Here is a 20,514-nt window from a genome sequence, read left to right as displayed (position 1 = left end):
AGCGCTGCAAAAAAAATACTTACATCTTTCACTTTGTTGTAATTATTATTATCACTATTATTACTCATATTGATTGTTATTATTCTGACATAAAGTTGTTTCTAGTTTGCAAGTCAAGACTGACAGTTCTAGTGAAACAGGAAAAATATTTCCTGCTGAATTGATATCAGTGTTAAAAATAAAAATATATATATATTATTTTTATCAAAATGAAATAATTAACAATCGATTTACATAATAATTAATACTGATTTATGTATTAATTATACTGATAACAATTGCGGTAGGAATTAGTGACAAGTGAATAAATTTGGTAAAATATGTTGAGGAAATTATTTAAATTATTAGCAATAAATTATGATCCTCGAGTTAGAAGACAATTAGCAATTTTTCAATTTTTTTTTAACAATTTAATTTAAAAAAAAATAAACTAAAAAATACTGGAGTTAGCAGACATCTGACAGTTTTTGAATTTTTTTAAAAATGATTGACTGAAAAAAAATATTTTGAAAAATTGTGCCTATAGTTTATTAAATTTTCTACATGTATATATTTTTAGTTTTTTTTTTTTGTAATTTATTTGTTGATAAAAAATCCGAAAATTTGTAACTGTCTACTAACTTCAGGATCGTGAATATTGCAGACAAATTTAAAATTATTAATTAATAGAGTAAATAATTAACAAAATAAAATTTTTAAAAAATACGCATTTAAAAAATTTAAAAATTAATAAGTGTATTTTTTTTTAATTTTATTTTTTTTATTGTTTACTCTATTTATTTATAATTATAATTTAAAATTTGTCTGATGTTTGCTACATTTACAACGATCCTGAAGTTAGCAGACAATTAAAAATTTTTTGATTTTTTTTTAACAATGAAATTTGAAGAAAAAAAAAAACTAAAAATATGCACGTAGAAAATTTTAAAAACTGCAGGTGCAATTTTTCAAATATTTTTTTTTTTTATAATTTATTGTTTAAAAAAAATCCAAAAATTATTAGACGGCTAACTTCAGTATCATACATTTACACTCATAAGAATTTTCCGATTTTTTTCAATAATTGAATTTAAAAAAAAAAATCTAAAAATATGCACATGTAGAAAATTAAAAAAACTGTAGGTGCAATTTTTTAATAATAATTTATCATTTTAAAAAAAATCCAAAAATTATTCGACCTCGAATAACTTCGATCGTAATAAATTCTAATGATCCTGAAGTTAGCAGACAATTAAAAATTTTCGGATTTTTTTTCTAACAAATCAATTATAAAAAAATAAAAACTAAAAATATGCACATGTAGAAAATTTTAAAAACTACAGGTGCAATTTTTTCAAATATTTTCTTTTTATGTTTTATCGTCTAAAAAGAAATCCAAAAATTATTAGACGTCTGCTAACTGCAATATCATAAAACTAATAATAAATAGAGTAAATAATTAACAAAATAAAATTTTTAAAAAATGCGCATTTAAAAAATTTAAAAATCAGTAAGTGCATTTTTAAAAATTTTATTTTTTTAATTATTTACTCTATTTATTTATAATTTAAAATTTTTCTGTCTGCTACATTCACACTTATAAGAAGTTTTCAATTTTTTTCAACAATTGAATTTAAAAAAAAAAATCTAAAAATATGCATATGTAGAGAACTAAAAAAACTGTAGGTGTAATTTTTCAAAATATTTTTTTTTAATAATTTATCGTTTTTAAAAAAATCCAAAAATTATTAGACCTCGAGTAACTTCGATCGTAATAAATTTTACTGCTGTAAATGTATCAGACATGAGAAAATTTATAAATTAAAAAAAATCCACGTACTAATTTTTCATTGATCTCTGTACGCATTTTAAATTTTTATTCTGCTCGCATATATTTAAAAATTTAAAAAATTCCCTTGTCAGTTTCATCCACTCATTTTGCTCCGTATTAATTATTTTATTTATGTCTTCTAGAAAAAAAAATAAAAAAATGCCAAGTACGTACCTCTACGCAATAAATAATGAGGGCAGAGTATTTGGATTATCAACTTCCGGCCATATGTGGCGTGAATTTACATATCTTGGCTTAGAATTTAAAAGGCTGTCAGCAGTTCCGCATTTTATGTGGGCGATTGGTGGCGACCGTCAGGTCTACGTTCACGTTCATGGCTTAGACATTCCGATAAGAATAAAAGAAGAAACTTATGAGAACGAGGTAATTTAATATTTAATAAACAGGTATAAGTTTATTGATGATGCATAGGAACCAACAAAAGTTAACTGAAGACTTAATTCACAAGCTGTCAATTCTGCTGGCGTCTATGAAAGACGCAGCTGCTAGATGATTTAGAAGTCTAGGTCCTGGCCTGGAGCAAATAGTCTCAGTTTCAGTCAATTTTATAATAAAGACAAGTCAGTAACTTGTCTACTAGTATTAAATTTCAAATTAACTGATCAAGTCATGCGATGAGTAAAGAGCAGACGGTGTCGGAACCTCTGACTGGTCTAAAGATTGAACCAAGAGCGCGAAAAATTTTTAAAAAAATTATTCTGACAGTTGATAATTAATTTGTTTCAGCGATGGCTGCCGCTGGAGGGTTTTAGCGGGCGTTTGTTGCCGACAGACAGGTACAATTTTTCAAACGCTGATGGATCAGTCGACAGGTCGCGTGATAAAGTAAAACTTCCATCAATGGCGTGGCAGTGGGAAGGAGACTGGAATATCGAGACTACTTTAGATGGACAACCTCTGGATCATGACGTTAGTAATGGTATCATTTCGTAAAAAGTAAAAGCGCGTCAGCAATGAGTAGAAAAAAAATAAATTCAATCTGTGATTACAGGGCTGGACTTACGCCGTTGATTTCCCAGCTACTTTTTCCACAAAGAAGCAGTGGAAGTCTTGCGTGAGAAGACGCAAGTGGGTGAGGTATCGGCGGTACAGTGCCATGAATTCCTGGTGTGCTATAGCGCCTCTTCATAAAGACCCAACGAAGGAACCTTTCATAGACGTGGCGATCGGCGGCACTCAAATACCAGGTGGCAGTATCGGGAGTCTCGTTGTCTGGGCGGTAACAGCTCATGGGAGAGTGATGTTCCGTGTCGGCGTGAGTTCAACCTCCCCTGAAGGACAACGTTGGAGTGCCATTAAATTATCCAGTGGTCAAGAAGTGTCGCAAGTCAGCGTCGGAGTCACGGGATTGGGATGGGCTGTACTCACTGACGGCAAAGCTTTAGTTAGGACTGGTGTCACTCGAGAAAATCCAATGGGAGAAGATTGGAGTCAAGTAGAGCCGCCGCAAAAGGATCTTCGTCTGATACAAGTCAGTGTAGGCTGCGACGCTGTATGGGCTGTCACTAACGATGGCAGCGTGTGGTTCAGAAAGGGCATTAAGGGCGACATGAGTGGCATGTGCGAGCAATTAGCCACAGGAACCGGGTGGGTCGAAATGGGCAGTAAAATGGGCTCTGTTTCGGTGGCTCCAAATGACCAAGTTAGCAGCTAAAATTTTTTTCAATTATTTTTACTACTTTATAGAGACCGATTTTTATCAGTTTATTTTTTCTAGGTCTGGGCAATCGGCTACGAGGACAGATGTCTGTATTACAGAGCTGGAATAACGCGTTCGGAATTGACGGGAAAAAAATGGAGGTCACTGACGGCTCCTCTGCAATTAAGCAGAGCAAGTAGCAGCGCTAGCTTGTCATCAACCAACCGGCACAGCATGTGCGGGACACCGCAGCAGCAGCGTCATCAGAGCTGGAGTTCTCTGAACAGACCACAGAGCACTGGGGAAGGCACTGCTCTGATCCGCGACTGGGAAGAACAGTCCAGATCAGCGCCAACTCCCACGTCTTTGAAACTGTGGCAGAAGAATGAAGCGAATGGACCGAACGGAGGAATCTCTCAGCAAACTTCTTTCCAGGAGATGTTCAATGCCGATGAAAAAACCCGATCCGCTGGTTCAGTTAATTCAGATGCTGATTCCGCGGCGAATATAACAATTTCTAACGAGTCTCTTTCACACAGCGGAGAGTCGACAGTCGTTTCGGGCAAGGGAATGAGCAGTACCGTCAAAGTAAATCCAGCGGCTTGGAGTCCTGTGCACTCTGTTGGCTCCATGGTCGGCGTTGAAGCGCATCCGGAAACTGACGGCAGTGTTTTCGACCCCGACTGGACCGGAGAGTCCGGAGTTTATGGCGAAGACGAAAGCACGGCTGCTATTTACTGGGCAGAGTGCGATGTCCTCTGGTGTAAAGTTGAAGCCGGTGCTTGTTTTGTTGACCCGACTAACCCGCCTAAATGGTACGTGCAAATTATCATATTGCAATAAAAAATTGTATTTTTATGGTAGAATTTATTTGTTACATTTAATAGGATCGCTGATAACTTCGCTTCGAATCACGGAGAGACTGCTGAGCCCTGGAGGATTCATATCCTTGAAGAATTAAAAAATAGAATGAAGGATGTCAATTTTGACATGTCGACTTGCGAAAAAGCCATTGAGAGGTGAGACAATTGATCCAATCATCAATTTTTTTAAGCTGACCCTCCATCACTGGCGAGGTGGTCGGGTATTGGGTCCCAGCTTGAATTGTATCAGTAGAATTAAAAAAAATTTAATTTTGACGTCTTATTCTAGATCATCTTGGGTTAAAAATGGAGATGCGAAATGTAAATTAAAAGGAAGCAATAATTACGAAGACTGTGTGATAGAACTCGAGTGGATAAGTAGCGACGGCGGTTCACTAGACTTTGGCACACTGACAGTATTGAATGCTGATGGCGCAACGACGGTGATGCAATTTCCAGTGACGGAAATAGTGTGCGTAGTTTGTTGCAGCGAACCAGGAAGTCCACGACTGGCGATTCACACGCCGCGGTTACCAAAATCCAAAGTACTGAGACTACAGTTTGCCAGTGACACTGAGCTAGAAGACTGGATGAGTCACATAACGTCCGTCACGAGTAAGACAAATAACGTCTACGGGCGACCGGGTCCCAAATCCATCTGGTCAACGACTGCTCTAGGCGACGTGTTTGTCTACGACCCAGTTGTCGCAGAAGCGAACCAACTGGTCGACGATACCTACTCCCAGGAGCTTGATATCTCCAGCAAAGAGCTGCCGTTTGAAAGTATTCTGCACAACGGGTTCAGTCCAGGTCATGCACTGCACATATCAGTATGCGTCCACGATGACGCCGACAGACTCGCGTTCAATCTCGTCTGCCACATGACGACGGCGATGAAGCACAAAGCCGCCAACGATTCTCATGACATCGCGTTCCACTTCAACCCGCGTTTGAAAGAAAATTTGATTATCAGGAACACGTACCAAAGCGGACAGTGGGACGACGAAGAAAGAGCAGGCGGAAGTCCGCTGAAACCTGGTACTGATTTTTCACTGAAAATAATCTGCGAGCCAAGAGGCTACCGGATATTTATTGATGACAAGGAATACACGTTTTACTGTCACCGAATACCGCCAGACAACATCACCCACTTGAGAATAAAAGGACTCATGACCCTGCACTCAGTAATTTATAAATCACCTTCAGTGATAATCGAACCGACGTCAATGTTCTGGAGACAAATGGGCGGTCATTTGAGAAAAGTTGAAACCTGCACCGCAGGCATAACCTGGGGGATTGGTTACGACAACACTGCCTGGGTGTACACCGGGGGTTGGGGTGGAACTTTTCTCCGAGGACTTGGCACCAGCAATGCTGACATAAATCCAATGACAGACACCCATAATTATTACGTGTACGAAAACCAACGATGGAACCCAGTAACCGGTTATACCTCACACGGGTTACCAACAGACCGGTACATGTGGAGCGACGTCACTGGTCGTCATAAACGAACGAGAGAACTCACTAAATTGCTGTCAATGCACTGGAGATGGGTGTCGGATTGGATAATTGATTTTCACACACCCGGGGGCGTTGATCGCGACGGCTGGCAGTACGCGACAGACTTCCCGTCGCAGTACCATGGGAAAAAAAATTTTACTGACTACGTCAGGCGACGACGGTGGTTCAGAAGGTGCTTGCTAACCACCAGCGGGCCTTGGAAAGAACTCGGGAACACCAAAATAATTGACGTGTCCTTGTACTCGCCAGACAACGTTGGACCCGATGCTCCAGTTGAAGTCTGGGCAGTTGCCGCCAACGGCGAAGCTCTCTATCGCCGTGGAGTCTCTGAGTCCTGTCCCATGGGAGTGTCTTGGGAACACATACCCAGTGATCAAGCTCTCATTGGAATATCTTGCGGTCCTCTGGGACAAGTCTGGGCCGTTGGTAAAAACGGATCCTCTTACTGGAGGTTCGGAATCACGAACTCAAAACCCATTGGCGAAGTCTGGACCAACGTTGAGCCGCCATCCGGAGCTCAACTGAAGCAGATATCTGTCGGAAAAAATGTCGTCTGGGCTCTAGACACCGCGGGTAGACTTTCAGTTCGTCGTGAAATTCAGCCGAAGGTTTTCCCCGAAGGAACTCACTGGCAGACGTTGCCCGCGATGCCAAATGACCCGATTCATATCGACCTTTCTGTTGTCGCTGCCAAACAAGGATTCCGTCACGTGTCTGTTTGTCGCGAGTCCGGCAAAGTCTGGGCTATTTCAGGCGCTGGTATCGTCTGCCGTAGGATTGGAGTCACCGGTGAAAATCCGGCAGGAACTGGATGGACAACAGGCATTGGGGTGAGTATTAGGGTGTTTCAAAAAAAAAAAAACAATTTTTTTTTTTATGGTATCCAAAAATTGAAAGTATAACTAAAAATAAAAATTTTGGTACCATTCCGAGCTCTTAATAATGATATTAAGGTTTGCTTCAATCCATTTTTCTATTTTCCATTTAAATAACACGGGAAAAAAATTTTTTTTTTTTTTAGAATTTTCCAGCTCATAAACCAATCAACGGATTTTAATGAACAACAAATGTTTTGTAGGAAATTGAACGCTCTACAAAAAAAGTCTCTTATCATTTTTTGATAAATCCTACTGTTCAAAAGTTATTTAAGCTTCAAGTCAAATTTATAGTAAATTTTGATATTTTTTTATTTTTCCAGCGAAACTATCAGTCTTATCAAAAAATATCATAGGAACTTTTTTGTAGATAATTTTGTTCCTTACAAATTATTACAAATAAAGTTTTTCGAAATTTTGCGTTGTTTTCAAGTTATTTCCATTTCAATTTCAAGCTCTTAAAAAAATTGATTTCTGATTAATTTTAAGAGCTTGACATTGAAATGAAAATAAATTTAAAACAATGCGGAATTTCGAAAAATTTTATTCGTAATAATTTGTAAGGAATAAAATTATCTACAAAAAAGTTCCTATGATATTTTTTGATAAGACTGATAGTTTCGCCAGAAAGTGAAAAGATCTCAAAATTTACTATAAATTTGACTTGAAACTTAAATAACTTTTGAACAGTAAGATTTATCAAAAAATTATAAGAGACTTTTTTTGTAGAGCGTTCAATTTCCTACACAAAGTTTCATTGCGCATAAAAATCCGTTGAGTGGTCTCCCGCGTAAAAAAAATTCGTTCCAAAAAGATTCCAAAAAAGTTCCTTATGTGGAACTTCTAAACATGAGACAGATTAGAACTTCGAATGGAACTTTTTTGGAACGGTCGTAATTTTGATGGTAGAAAAAAAAGTTTTTATGAGCGAATTTAAAGTCAAAAAAGGACGTTCTTGGAAATTTTTTTGAATTTTATATGGACATTCCAAAAAAGTTCCATAATCACCACTTTTGACACTTTTCAGAAGCTGAAAAAGACGTTCCAAAAAAGTTCAAAAACGGTCCAAAAATCGTTACTTTACAACCTATTATAGAACTAAAGTAGACGTTTCAAAAACATTCCAAAAAAGTTTCAGAATCACCACTTTTGACTTTTTTATGGACTAAAAAAGGCGTTCCAAAAACGTGCCAAAATAGTTCAAAAATCACTACTTTTGAATTTTTTGTAGAACTAAAAAAAAACGTCCATAAAAAATTTCAAAAAGTTCCAAGAACGTCTTTTTTTTACTCTAAATTTGCTCATAAAAACTTTTTTTTTACCATCAAAATTACTAACGTTCCAAAAAAGTTCCATTCGAAGTTCTGTGAAATCTGTCTCATGTTTAGAAGTTCCACATAAGGAACTTTTTTGGAATCTTTTTGGAACGAATTTTTTTTACACGGGCTGTAAGCTAGAAAATTCTAAAAAAAAAAAATTTTTCCTGTTATTTAAATGGAAAATAGAAAAATGGATTGAGGCAAACCTTAATATTATTATTAAGAGCCCGGATTGGCACCAAAATTTTTATTTTCAGGTACACTTTCAATTTTTGAATACCAAAAAAAAATTTTTTTTTTCTGAAACACCCTAGTGAGTATTTATTTGAATGCATGAGATATTTATTTGAATAATTAATTAATTAATTTTATTTTGCAGGCTAATTGGCAGTACATAAGTCTCGGAGGTTTTACAGGCGGTAAGAAAAATTAAACGTTTACTTTACAGTATTTTATTTTTAAAGAGACAATGGGGCTGAGATATTAATTTACACAATTGGTTTATAAAAAAAATTTAGGCCTATCGTAGATTACTAGTCATTTAATTAATTTTTTAAACTTACGTTCATTACTTAATTAATTGCCATTATTTATTACAATTTATATCAACAAATAATCATATATTTATAATTCATTTCGTACATTCCTTATATAAGTTTTAAAGTTTTAATGTAAAGTAATTTTTTTTTAATTAATACTATTAATTAGTAGACAAAAATTTAGGCTTCAATGAATTATTTTTATACTATTACTGCGAAAATAAAACCAATTATATACATATATATACTCTGATTTAAAAAATCGCAGATAGACATGACCTCGTAGAACTAAATCTATGAGAATTAACGAAATTTTTTGAACAGAATATATAATATATTAATTTATACTAAATATATGTGTACTATAAGTATGGCTTGGTGTAAAATATTTACAAAAAATAAATCAAAAAATCCTTATTTAATGGCGTCGATGATTAAAATTAACAAGTCATTTAAAATACAAAAATAATTACAAATATTTTATTGCAATGGTGTGTCGAGAAGTCGCGCGATATTTTTTTGACCTTGCAGACTATTTTTCATTCCATAGAAAAAGTAGATACAAAAACCTAGAGCATTTTTAATAAATTAATTTTTGGATAAAAAAAAAATTCAAAATTTTTTTTATTGAGGAAATTTCATACTTGAGTTAAAATTTTTAAAATTAGACTAGTTTGATATTTTTAAAAATTTTTTACCTCAGAAAAATTGAAATAAACATTTTTAAAACAAATTTTTTGAGAAACTTTTGAAAAATTTCTAAACTGTGGGAAAAATTTTCAGAATTCTGATTAAAAACTCCGATAGAAAAATTTTAATCGGAAACTTCGGAAAATTAATTGGAAAAAAAATTATTTTCCGATTGAATCTGATTTAAAAATTTGAATTTTGAATTAGTGGAATAATTTAAAATTATTATTTAATTTTTTTAAAGGAAAATCCTAATTGGAAACTTCGGAAAATTGATTGGAAAAAAAATTATTTTCCGATTGAATCTGATTAAAAAATTTGAATTTTTAATTAGTGAATAATTTGAAATTATTATTTAATTTTTTTAAGGGAAAATCCTAATCGGAAACTTCGGAAAATTGATTGGAAAAAAAATTATTTTCCGATTGAATCTGATTAAAAAATTTGAATTTTTAATTAGTGAATAATTTGAAATTATTATTTAATTTTTTTAAGGGAAAATCCTAATCGGAAACTTCGGAAAATTGATTGGAAAAAAAATTATTTTCCGATTGAATCTGATTAAAAAATTTGAATTTTTAATTAGTGGAATAATTTAAAATTATTATTTAATTTTATTAAAAGAAAAATTCAACTCAAACTTTCGGAAAATTTTCAGTACTTTTTCTTATAGGGTAAGAACACCAGTACCCAGCCACCCCATGTTAAATCATATCTATATATATTTTAAGCCAATGTTAAAGTATATGACCGGCTGGCTACTGGTTAGGAACTGGGTACCGGTGCTCTTACCCTACGCGAAATTTTTTCTGCTTAATTAAATATTTAAAAAAAAATATAAATTACCTATAACCATCCATACAGCGAATCTGATCCATGTAAAAACATCTAATTGAAGCATTAAAAATAGATTTATAAATATACTGAGGCAGGGAGAGAAAGGGACTAATGGGACCTAAAATAAATATTAGATTAATAACAAAAATAAATTTTAAAATTAAAAATATAGGAAAAGTTTACCTTAAAAGCGAGTTTTATTGGATCAATGGGTTGTCTACTAATGGCGAATACGGTAACAACAAGAATAATGCCTATCAGTATTAAAATAACGTAAAGGAAAACATTAATCGCACTATCATCAAAGTGCACACAATTGAAAATCAAACCAAATATAAATGCCGCTGATGCTGTATTAAAAAAAAACCAAACATTGGACATGACATCAAAGGGAAGACAAATTTTACTATTCAAATCTTTGGTGGCTTACCGAAAACAACTATGCCCCAGCTGGAAATTTCGCTGGAGAAGTCGCTGGGAACTGTTTGGTTGTCAACATTGAAAATTTGCCTACAATAATCTAGAGGCGATGGCCGCTCTTCCGGTATCGTATTCATGGAAATTTTAACCCCTTGATTTGTCTTCTGATACCTGAGAACTAGGACGGAAATGGCGACTATGGTGTACGCCAGCAGGGTTCCAATGGACATCATGTCGATCAGTTGCTCGAGATTGAACATGAGAGTCATCAGACCTGGAACAAAATGGATGCCGTTGTAAGGAAATGGCTGCTGGTTTTAATTAGCGCGTTAGCTAACCTATGAATATTCCAGAAACTAGAGTTCCGAAAATTGGAGTGCGTGTTCTGTCGTGAACTTTGGCAAGAAATTTGAACATCACTCCGTCACTTCCCATGGCATAGAGAATCCGAGGAAGCGGGAACATTGAACCTAGAAGATTTGTACAGAGAGCAGAAACAGCGCCGAGATTAACGATCCACTTAATTGACGGCCAGCCAATTTGCTGGAAGACATAAGGAAGTGGCGCTTCTGAATCCTGTTGCCAAAAAAAATAATTTATTTATTTAAATTAAATCCTTAAGTGATAACTACACGGAAAGAAAATTATGGGAAGTTTTGCTATGCATTATGGGAATGGTTCCCATAATGGTATGGGAATAGTACCTAGACTACTATATGGAAATGGTTCCCATATCATTATGGGAACCATTCCCATATCATTATGGAAACCATCCCCATAACAGTATGAGAATAGTTCCCATACCATTATGGGAATGGTACCCATAATGATATGGGAATGGTTCCCATAAAGAGATGGGAATGATTCCCATAATGGTATGGGAATAGTACCTATACTACTATAGGGGTGGTTCCCATATATTATAGGAATGGTTCCCATAAAGATATGGGAATAGTTCCCATAATGGTATGGGAATAGTACCTATACTACTATAGGGATGGTTCCCATATATTATGGAAACCATTCCCATAATAGTATGGGAATGATTTCCATACCATTATGGGAATCGTTTCCATATTGGCATAGGAACTATTCCTATAATATTATGGGAACTATTCCCATAATGTTATGGGAACCATCCCTATAATATCATAAAATTTTTTTTTTGCACAATAGTGTAGAAATTTCCCAAAATTTGAATTTTCTTGAATGTTTTGTGATGACAAAAAATTCTTGTTAAAAATTTTAATGTTTTTTTGCCAAATACGATTTTTTTTTTTCAATGTTTGAATTTTTGTTTTTATGTTTAATAATATTTCTGTGTATTGTAGCAGTGATTACCACACTTCTTTAAATTAATTTTTTCATGATAATATGGGAACCATTCCCATAAAATTATAAGAATGGTTCCTATAATAGTATGGGAACTATTCCCATAATATTATAGGAATGATTCCCATAATATTATAGAAAGTATTCCTATAAATTATAGGAACTTTTCCTATAATTATGGGAAACATTCCTATAATTATAGGAACCGCTCCCATAATTTATGGTCGTAATTCCTATGATGGTATAGGAAAAAATTTCACAAAATTATGGGAACCGCTGCCATAATTTTCTTTCCGTGTACAGGATTTTATTTTTATTTTATTGACTGACTTGGTCATAGTAAGGCCACATCATCGTAAGAACTGTAGAGATAGAGAAGTAGGCCGCGAAGATGACAGCAAGAGAAATTACTATTGCAAGCGGAATTGTTTTTTGTGGATTTTTCGCTTCTTCTCCCGTGGCGGCGACCGCGTCGAACCCGACGAATCCATAGAAACATTTTGCCGCTCCGATCATAACTCCGCTTATTCCAAAGGGCATAAATCCACCGGTCCCAGCATTTTTGAACTCTGGAGGAATTTTCGCCGGGTCGATGTTCCAATTTGCCGGATCAGCTGCAAAGTTTACATGAAAACTATTTTATTATTTTAAATTCCATCGTTTTATTGGTTCGCCGACTGCTGCTTACCTTTGATAGATCCTGCGACAATGACAATTAAAACAGTCGTCAAATTTACTGCCGTAAATCCCATGTTGAGGTACGACGACTCCTGCGCGCCGATGCAAAGAAGAAGAGACAGAAGCAGAACAACCGTAAAGGCAAAGAAGTCTGGATACTCCGACAGGAATGACACATTTATTGGCATGACCGAGTGAAAATAATTTCTCATCTTATTCTCAATCAACGAGTCGACGTAATTACTGAGCCCCCTGGCAACACTCGCCGTCGCTTAAATTCCAACAAAACATCCAGTTTACAAAAAGTTTTTTTTTTAATCACTAATTTAAATTCGCACTCACCAATTACATACTCGAGTATGAGATTCCAGCCGATGACAAAAGCGACGAATTCTCCAATAGTGACGTAGCTGTAAACGTAAGCAGATCCCGCCTTGGGCACGCGGGAAGCGAACTCAGCGTAGCACATTCCTAAAAAAAACTCCAATCAGCACAAAATGACTTAACTTTTTACAATTATCATCAAAATGTTTACCCGACAAAGCTGACGCAATCGCCGCAATCAGGAAGGAAATGCAGACCGCAGGACCTGCGGTTCCTTTGGCAACACTTCCGGCAAGGACGTAGACCCCGAGGCCCAACGTCGCGCCGACTCCCAGAGCCGTGAGATCAAAGAGACCAAGAACTCTGGCCAATTTCCCTTTGCCCTCTAAATCTCTGTCGATTCTCTTCCTCGTGAGAGCTTTCCACAACTTGCTCGACATCTTGCGTAATTAAAAGCACTTTAAATATATTTACAAGAAAGTCTTGTTGTTTTAGCCTAGGCATGAAGAAACAATTAAAAACTTAAGTAAACTCACAATCACTTAACAAAATTTATATTTAAACATTTAGACGGACATGTAAAATTGAACAATCAGACTAGATTAGCGTCATGCCAATTGTCTCAATTGATTGTCGATTACTCTGTTCATTTGAGAGAATGACATTAGTTACGATGACCGTTTTGGGATCTTGTGCGCACGCGTACAAGAGTATCGTGAAATAAAGTTTGAATATAATTTTGCAAGAGCTTATAATTTTAATTGCATAATATTTTGTGCACTAAAACAAATTTAATACTTACCTAATTTATAAATAAACGTCAAAGTCAATCAGATCTAGAGAATGAATTATTTTGGCTTGAAGTAAAACGCAAAGTTACCGGCTTTCATTTATTAACTTAAATATTTTTAATTAAATTAAATTTTATTATTTTTTAAACACTTAGTTCTGCATTTTGAATCTTTCCGCGACCGCTTCAGCTTCACTACTAAAAATTAGGTATTTATGTCATTAAAAAATGTCTATCAATTATTTAAAGCTTAAGATTATTTCTGTTTGCTTAAGTATTTATAATTATTTGGATACTTTTACAATCATCTTAGTCTTACATTTATTGTTCTTATCTTTTCTATTGTCACGCTATTGTTAAATGATTTTTTTTAATTTTTTTTTTTATGTATTCATGCTCATGAAACACTGGGGTATTATCTGATATTTTTGTTTGATAAATAAAGTTAAATACATTAATGTTAATTTTCATTAATTATCAGTACACTTTATAATTAGGTAATTTTTAAAAGTTGATAAACATTCAGGGACTTGGAGATTTTGTAAGACGCGACCTTGTAGACTATGATGAGTTCCATAGAAAAAATTCATCAGGAAAACCTGAAAAAAATAATTTAGTATTCAATTCAATTTTATTTTTGACCGTACGGTTTATCAACCAAGAAATTAATTTATTAATATTTTTACCCGGGGTATCATGGATTGGAATACCTGGAATTTTGGGTAATAAGTAATGAGAGTAATTAGTACACTTTGACTTATATATTTATATGAACCAGTTGGTTATCTAAAGATTTAAATATTAATAGTGATAATAAAAATATATCAAAATTTATTTTTTGCATCATCGTAATAAAACACGTGATTAAAAGTCGCGCCAAAAATTATTTAATGCAATTACAGTCGTTGAGTGACTTAATAATTATAATTTATGTGCTGATAAATTTAATTAAGGTAATTAATGAGAAAATATTAAGGTATGTAACGGAATAGAAAAATTTTAATTACGGACATTTGCTGATTTTTTTTTACTAATATTGAGTTCTTATCGCAAGATTTTCTTTGTTTCATTATCGACAAATTATAATTTTTTACTGAAAATGTTAACATTTTTTTTTTCTAAGACTTAACGCGAAAAGCGCGCCAAAGATTTTTAAAAATATTTTTGATATTGGAGGGAAAATTAATGGAAAAAATCTTAGGGTTGGTAAAAAAAGTTTATTAAAAAAAACAGCGCTACATATTTTTTATATATTACTTATATTATGTTCAATAAAAAAAAGCGAACAGTAGTTAGTTAATAAGTTAAAAAATAGTTATCGATGTCTTGGGAGTGTTCTGAAGCGACACTGCATTATCTCTAAATCGTTGACGACTATGACGGATCCCATAAAAAAAATAAATGCAAAACCCTGCAAAAATAATTAAACAATCAGAAGTTTTGTATTACACGGAAAAATTCTTATTTGAAATCTTATGGTGTTACCGCCAAGCCGGACTATGGCGGCCATCCTACGGGAAACGGAAATTCCTAAAATTGTCCGAACAAGATGTACTTCGGGTGTTTTCGGTTTTTACTCCCACTCTAGATATTCTCTGCACTAAACATTCTCCCACTTTTTCTTACGCCTGCGCAGCTTAGAAATAATCAGTAGTGGGGGTGACGTGAAGTTCATTCTCTCTCGAGAACAAGTTCGAAGACGTATCAAAAATTACTATAATCACGTCAGAACATAGTGCGGCTTTACAATGAGACCGTAACATTTCAAATAAGAATAATTTCTCAGTGTACTTGAGTTTAATTAACAATTTATAATTTTCTGACCTAATGCCAACCATATCATCAACCTCAGCCAGGTAAAAATATCCAATTGAACCATGAGGAAAACATTCATAAAAAGACTGATACAAGGTATGGCAGGAACGAATGGAACCTGGACAATTATTTGAATTAGTACCTGATACAAAGTAAATAAAAATATTAACTAGGCTTGATAAGAAATAAATTAACCTTAAAACTTAGCTCTGTTGAATTAACAGGTTGTCTATAAATAATAATCACATCGATAATCATCATTAGAACGACAATGGACAAAAAAATACACCAAAATAAATTTCCAGCGTCGTTATTCAAATCCACGTAGTGACAAGTCAGACAAATAACTAATGATAAAGCAACTGAAGAAAAAATCAAATGAATAATTTATATAAGTACAATGTAACGATAAGTAAAATCGGTAAATGGAATTTAAATACTTTACAAAATATAGAAATTCCCCAGATAACAGTTCGGCTTGTAAATTGAGTTGCGGTTTTGTTTTTATTGACATTGAAGATCTGCTTGCAATAATAATAAATGTCTTGATTTATTTCAGTCTCTGGGAGTGTGCTATCGTGTGTTTTTTGGTAGCGTAAAATAATCACACACATTGAAACCATAGTATATGCTAATAGTGTGCCAACGGACAACATGTCCATTAGTTGACTCAAATTAAAGATCATTGATAGAAAACCTCAAAGAAGAAGATAAAAATTACGTTCTAAATTATGTTCTAAATATTTTTCGTCGTCTCTGCGCCAAAAGTTTAAATTCCTGCTCTGTTTAGAGGGAAGAAAATCGTTCTTTTCTGTTATGAAGGAAATAAGCGCATGCGCGATTCTTTCCGCAAACAGAAGCAAAAATTTCAACTTCCAGGTGCAGATCTGGTGAAAAATAGTCTACACACCACAGAGGTAGATTGGACGTCCCAACCGCGTATTTGCCACCAATTATACACGTAGATTAGAATCCTTATCCAAAAGTTCCCATAGAATCCAATAGACTCGTATAGGTTTCCATGCGATTGTTGGCCCATTTGAGTGGATTCTATAGGAACTTTTGGATAGGGATGTCCGACTTTCCTCCCTTGGTGTGTAATAAGGGAGGGTGGGGCAGAGCGGCCCCCCTAAGCCAATTATTACTTTTTGTGGCTTTCAACCATAAGATCACTTTACTTTTGTCCTATTTCGAACAAATTTATGGACATTTTGCCAAAACTTGAAAAAAATTTTTTTTTTTATGGGGCAGATCGCCCCCCCTCCAAAAAATGATAAAAAAATTTTTTTTTTTAAATTGTTTTCATCATTAAGAATGTATTTCTTTTTCTGGACAGCTATTTTTGGTTTTATATTACTCGAAAAAAATTTTTTAAGGTGTAATAAATCGTTCACTCTCGATTACCTTAATTACTAATTGTTATTTAATAAAAAAAAAAACAAGTCTATAGTTTTACTTTATTTCAAAAATTTATCAACTAAAAGAAAAAATTTTATTTTTATAAATTCTTAGTGACCAAATTTGCCTCTTACGTAGAGAAACGGTCGAAAAATATGAAAAAATAATTTTTTCGGAAGTTTCGGCTGGTCCATTTTGCCTCAGGTGTTATGCATAGGGCTAGAAATGTGGAATTATAATCATTTTTTTTTAATTTGACGATAAAAATATGAAAAAATCACTTTTTCAAAATTTTGGGCTTGTTCATTTTGCCCCAAATGTCATGCGTAGGGGTAAAAATGCGCAAATATATCGGATTTAAGTAATTGGTCAAAAAAAAAAAAATTTTTTTTTGATCAAAATTTCAGGGGGGCCGCTCTGCCCCACCCTCCCCTATACTCTTTTTTTATTGTTTACCTGCAAGAAATCCAGCACACAAAGTGCTGACAATAGGAGTTTTGGTTCTCTTATTAACTCTACTGAAAAATTTGAAAATAATGCCGTCTTTTCCCATGGCATACAAAATTCTCGGTAGAGAAAACATTGCGCCAAATAAACAAGTGCAGCAAGCAAATATCGCGCCAATATTAACGATCCACATGATAATTGGCCACTCTAATTGTTTGAACACGTGTGGAAACGGCGCTTCGGGATTCTACAATAAATTAAAATATTAATTAGCCGGTAATTTTCCGATGATTTAATTACGAAATATTATGTAACGAACTTGATCATAATATGGCCACATCATTGTCAGAGCTATCGATACGAAAAAATAAGCCATGCAGCATATAGCAAGAGATGTCATAATCGCGAGTGGAATATTTTTCTGTGGATTTTTTGCTTCTTCGCCCGTAGTTGCAATCGCATCAAACCCCACAAATGCAAAGAAACATTTGGCCGTCGCTGCCATTACTCCGCTTATTCCGAAAGGCATAAATCCACCAACTCCTGGCTTTTTGACGTCAGAAGGAATGTCCTCAATCGCAATATTCCAATTTTTGGCTTTAGCTATCCGACAATTGAAGTTTCAAAAATATTACATACTTACATACATTTTAAAATGCAATATACTTATTAACATATCACACCTTTTACACATCCTGCGATTACTACAATGCAAATAGATAATAAATTAACTACCGTAGCAACTGAATTGAAATACGATGATTTCTTGACACCCATGCATTGCATTATTGCAATGATTACAATAACGCCGAAGGAAAAAAAATCAGGATAACTTGAAAGGAACGACAGATTTATCGGCATCGTCGACTTGAAGTAATTTTTCATCCTGTCATCAATGAACGAGTCGATGTAAATACTGAGACCTCGAGAAACACTTGCTGCAACTTGGGAATTCTTACCAGTTAATTATTATTCAAACATTCATTTTTTCCTCACACGTGGAACTTACTGATAAGGTATTCAAGAACAAGAGTCCAGCCTGTAACAAACGCAACTAATTCTCCGACAGTGACATAGCTGTAGACGTATGCAGATCCAGCTTTGGGAACCCGGGCAGCAAACTCAGCATAACATAATCCTTTAAAAAATTTCCCACGGAAAAAATAAACTTTAACATTAGTGTCAGTGGAGGGAATTTCATGATTTAAAAGTTAGCAGACAATTAACAATTTTCGGATTTTTTTTTCAACAAATCAATTGCAAATGAAAAAAAAAACTCAAAATATGCATGTGTAGAAAATTGACCAAGCTAAAAGTGCAATTTTTCAAATATTTCTTTTTTTTTTACAATTTTTTAAAAATTCAAAAATAATTAAATGTCGGCTAACTTAAGTACCCTGGAATTTCAATCTTCAAAATAAGAAATTTCATAATACGTTTTTTCTTTAACAAATCGATTACAAAAAAAAAAAACTAAAAATATACACATGTACACGGAAAAAAAAATAGTAGTGGCTACTCTCTGGGATAGTACTTTCTGTAAAAAAAAAAATTCAGACAGTACTGTACGCTATCTAGACTATACACTTTCAAAAATTCGCGGAGTGAATGCGGATTAAATCCGGAGTGAATGCGGAGTGAATGAATTTTTAATTATTCACTCCCCTTGGAGTGAAATTCCCTCCGCAGGGAAGTTTTCGCGGAGTAGATAATTTTTTATTAATTTAATTCCTCCGGAGTGAAATTCACTCCGAAGCGGAGTTTTGATAATATTATCAATAAAATATAACTCCACATAATAAAATCGAAGTAAAAATTCGCGTATTACATTATTGATCAGCTGATATGCACACACATACACACATACATATTTAGGCACACACGCGCACTCGCACACACACGCACACACACATTTGCACACACGCACACATTTTCACACACGCACAAATTTGCACACACACACACATTGTTTAGCAGTTTCATATAAATTAATATAAATTTATTTAAGTATTAAAACTCCGGACCGGAGTGAATTGGGAGTGAAATAAAATTCGCGTCACTCCGAGATCACTCCGCTAAAAAAAAACTCCCAATTCACTCCGCATGCGGAGTGATTTTTTTTAAAACTCCGGAACTCCGAGTGGCGGAGTGAATCCGGAGTGAATTCGGATTTTATTTCACTCCCAATTCACTCCGGATTTTTTACTGAGTACTATCCCGGACAGCACTGGATATAGTCTAGATAGAAGTGGATACAGTCTAGATAGCATACAGTACTGTCTAAAATTTTTTTTTTACAGAAAGTACTCAGTACTATCCCAGAGAGTAGCCACTAAAATTTTTTTTTCCGTGTAGAAAATCAAAAGAACTGTAAGTGCATTTTTAAAAAAATTTTTTTTTTTATAATTTATCGTTTTGAAAAAAATCCGAAAGTTATTAACCCTCAGCTATCTTCAGTATCATGGTTCAAAAACTAATTTTTCTTGCATAGACAGTAAATTTTAATACATATCCTGTAATTATTCACGTTTTACATACAAATGAAGAATTACTATTTACAATGATAGTATTCACGGATCACTTTATCACATTACTTGTCGTTTCCCAATTTATGTAGGTCATTTTTTTCCGTGCTGGATATTTTCGCAAATCGGCCGCTCAAAAATAAAGTAAAATTATTTTACCTGCTAAAGATGATGCCAATGCTCCGACCAAAAATGATAAGCAGACAGCGGGACCTGCAACTTCTTTTGCTAGATATCCTGTGAGAACGTAAATACCAACGCCCAAAGTCGATCCAACACCTAAAGCAACTAAATTAAAAAAACCCAGGACTCTTGCCAGCTGACCTTTCTCTTCACTGATTTCGTCAACTCTTTTTCTTGTGAGAGCTTTAAACAATTCATTGAACAACATCTTCCTTCGTGTACAACTAAACAACGCACTACAATTTTTCGGCGGTCTGCTCTTAAAAACACGGTATTTACACAGATGTTAAATTGTATACAGTAATAACATACGATAAATCAGATTCTAATCTACGTTTTGACACCTTCGCGATGTTCGTTTCCAATGTCACGATTTTTATGAAATTTAACATTCGCTGATGTTGTTGTAAGTAAAAACACGTTTAAAATGGTTATCTATCGCGTAATTGCTTTGAAGACTCAAGTTTTCCTCTATTACTTACATT

General features: G+C 34.2%; 4 protein-coding genes across 10 annotated transcripts in view; 2 read left to right on the top strand and 2 right to left on the bottom strand.

Moving 5' to 3' along the window:
* The first annotated feature begins 86 nt into the window (after positions 1-86).
* LOC130664466 (tectonin beta-propeller repeat-containing protein) lies at positions 87-15,838 on the top strand. Of its 5 annotated transcripts, none has more exons than XM_057464378.1 (10): positions 87-313; positions 1,954-2,194; positions 2,558-2,740; positions 2,823-3,473; positions 3,549-4,285; positions 4,358-4,489; positions 4,623-6,687; positions 8,431-8,470; positions 15,514-15,628; positions 15,701-15,838. In XM_057464378.1, exons 2-9 carry the CDS (start codon positions 1,970-1,972, stop codon positions 15,519-15,521), a joined length of 4,041 nt encoding a protein of 1,346 aa, XP_057320361.1. In that variant the 5' UTR covers positions 87-313; positions 1,954-1,969; the 3' UTR covers positions 15,522-15,628; positions 15,701-15,838. The 5 variants fall into 5 exon arrangements, with proteins under 5 accessions (XP_057320361.1, XP_057320362.1, XP_057320360.1 ...); XM_057464379.1 differs by having other exon boundaries at positions 15,684-15,838; XM_057464377.1 differs by lacking the exons at positions 15,514-15,628; positions 15,701-15,838 and having other exon boundaries at positions 88-283; positions 8,431-8,933.
* Positions 9,049-13,570, bottom strand: LOC130664474 (cationic amino acid transporter 2-like). Of its 2 annotated transcripts, XM_057464407.1 has the most exons (9): positions 13,083-13,562; positions 12,890-13,018; positions 12,558-12,818; positions 12,200-12,483; positions 10,876-11,113; positions 10,548-10,811; positions 10,301-10,467; positions 10,127-10,235; positions 9,049-9,159 (listed from the first exon to the last, which is right to left on the bottom strand). In XM_057464407.1, the coding sequence occupies exons 1-9, from the start codon at positions 13,309-13,311 to the stop codon at positions 9,071-9,073; spliced, it is 1,770 nt and encodes a 589-aa protein (XP_057320390.1). In that variant the 5' UTR covers positions 13,312-13,562; the 3' UTR covers positions 9,049-9,070. The 2 variants fall into 2 exon arrangements, with proteins under 2 accessions (XP_057320390.1, XP_057320392.1); XM_057464409.1 differs by lacking the exons at positions 10,127-10,235; positions 10,301-10,467 and having other exon boundaries at positions 13,083-13,570.
* LOC130664478 (COP9 signalosome complex subunit 5) overlaps positions 13,734-20,514 on the top strand; it is a 42,753-nt gene continuing 35,972 nt past the window's right edge. The window contains exon 1 of the mRNA XM_057464413.1: positions 13,734-13,870. The gene's annotated coding sequence lies outside the window, so the exon portion shown is untranslated. The remainder of the gene's footprint in view (positions 13,871-20,514) is intronic.
* LOC130664473 (high affinity cationic amino acid transporter 1-like) lies at positions 14,843-20,492 on the bottom strand. 2 transcript variants are annotated; one of them, XM_057464405.1, is made up of 9 exons: positions 20,006-20,488; positions 18,331-18,459; positions 18,005-18,265; positions 17,641-17,924; positions 17,331-17,568; positions 15,922-16,173; positions 15,672-15,838; positions 15,486-15,594; positions 14,843-15,072 (listed from the first exon to the last, which is right to left on the bottom strand). In XM_057464405.1, exons 1-9 carry the CDS (start codon positions 20,235-20,237, stop codon positions 14,966-14,968), a joined length of 1,779 nt encoding a protein of 592 aa, XP_057320388.1. In that variant the 5' UTR covers positions 20,238-20,488; the 3' UTR covers positions 14,843-14,965. The 2 variants fall into 2 exon arrangements, with proteins under 2 accessions (XP_057320388.1, XP_057320389.1); XM_057464406.1 differs by lacking the exons at positions 14,843-15,072; positions 15,486-15,594 and having other exon boundaries at positions 15,690-15,838; positions 15,917-16,173; positions 20,006-20,492.

This window comes from Microplitis mediator, chromosome 3 (assembly GCF_029852145.1).
Source record: "Microplitis mediator isolate UGA2020A chromosome 3, iyMicMedi2.1, whole genome shotgun sequence".
NCBI classification, from domain to species: domain Eukaryota; kingdom Metazoa; phylum Arthropoda; class Insecta; order Hymenoptera; family Braconidae; genus Microplitis; species Microplitis mediator.
The sequence above is the reverse complement of the archived record's forward strand: the minus strand, read 5'-3'. Positions and strand labels throughout refer to the sequence as shown.

What these genes read in the sequence shown, in the direction of transcription:
- LOC130664466 (XM_057464377.1), top strand. Translation starts at nt 1,970, where the DNA reads ATGCCAAGTACGTACCTCTACGCAATAAATAATGAGGGCAGAGTATTT. An exon ending in CCGACTAACCCGCCTAAATG is followed by an intron (nt 4,286 to 4,357) that starts GTACGTGCAAAT and finishes TACATTTAATAG; the next exon opens with GATCGCTGATAACTTCGCTT. An exon ending in TGCGAAAAAGCCATTGAGAG is followed by an intron (nt 4,490 to 4,622) that starts GTGAGACAATTG and finishes GTCTTATTCTAG; the next exon opens with ATCATCTTGGGTTAAAAATG.
- LOC130664474 (XM_057464407.1), bottom strand. Translation starts at nt 13,311, where the DNA reads ATGTCGAGCAAGTTGTGGAAAGCTCTCACGAGGAAGAGAATCGACAGA. An exon ending in TGTGGCCTTACTATGACCAA is followed by an intron (nt 11,114 to 12,199) that starts GTCAGTCAATAA and finishes TTTTGGCAACAG; the next exon opens with GATTCAGAAGCGCCACTTCC. An exon ending in CTGGGGCATAGTTGTTTTCG is followed by an intron (nt 10,468 to 10,547) that starts GTAAGCCACCAA and finishes TTTTTAATACAG; the next exon opens with CATCAGCGGCATTTATATTT.
- LOC130664473 (XM_057464405.1), bottom strand. Translation starts at nt 20,237, where the DNA reads ATGTTGTTCAATGAATTGTTTAAAGCTCTCACAAGAAAAAGAGTTGAC. An exon ending in AATCGCAGGATGTGTAAAAG is followed by an intron (nt 17,925 to 18,004) that starts GTGTGATATGTT and finishes ATTGTCGGATAG; the next exon opens with CTAAAGCCAAAAATTGGAAT. An exon ending in GTGTGCTGGATTTCTTGCAG is followed by an intron (nt 16,174 to 17,330) that starts GTAAACAATAAA and finishes TTCTTCTTTGAG; the next exon opens with GTTTTCTATCAATGATCTTT.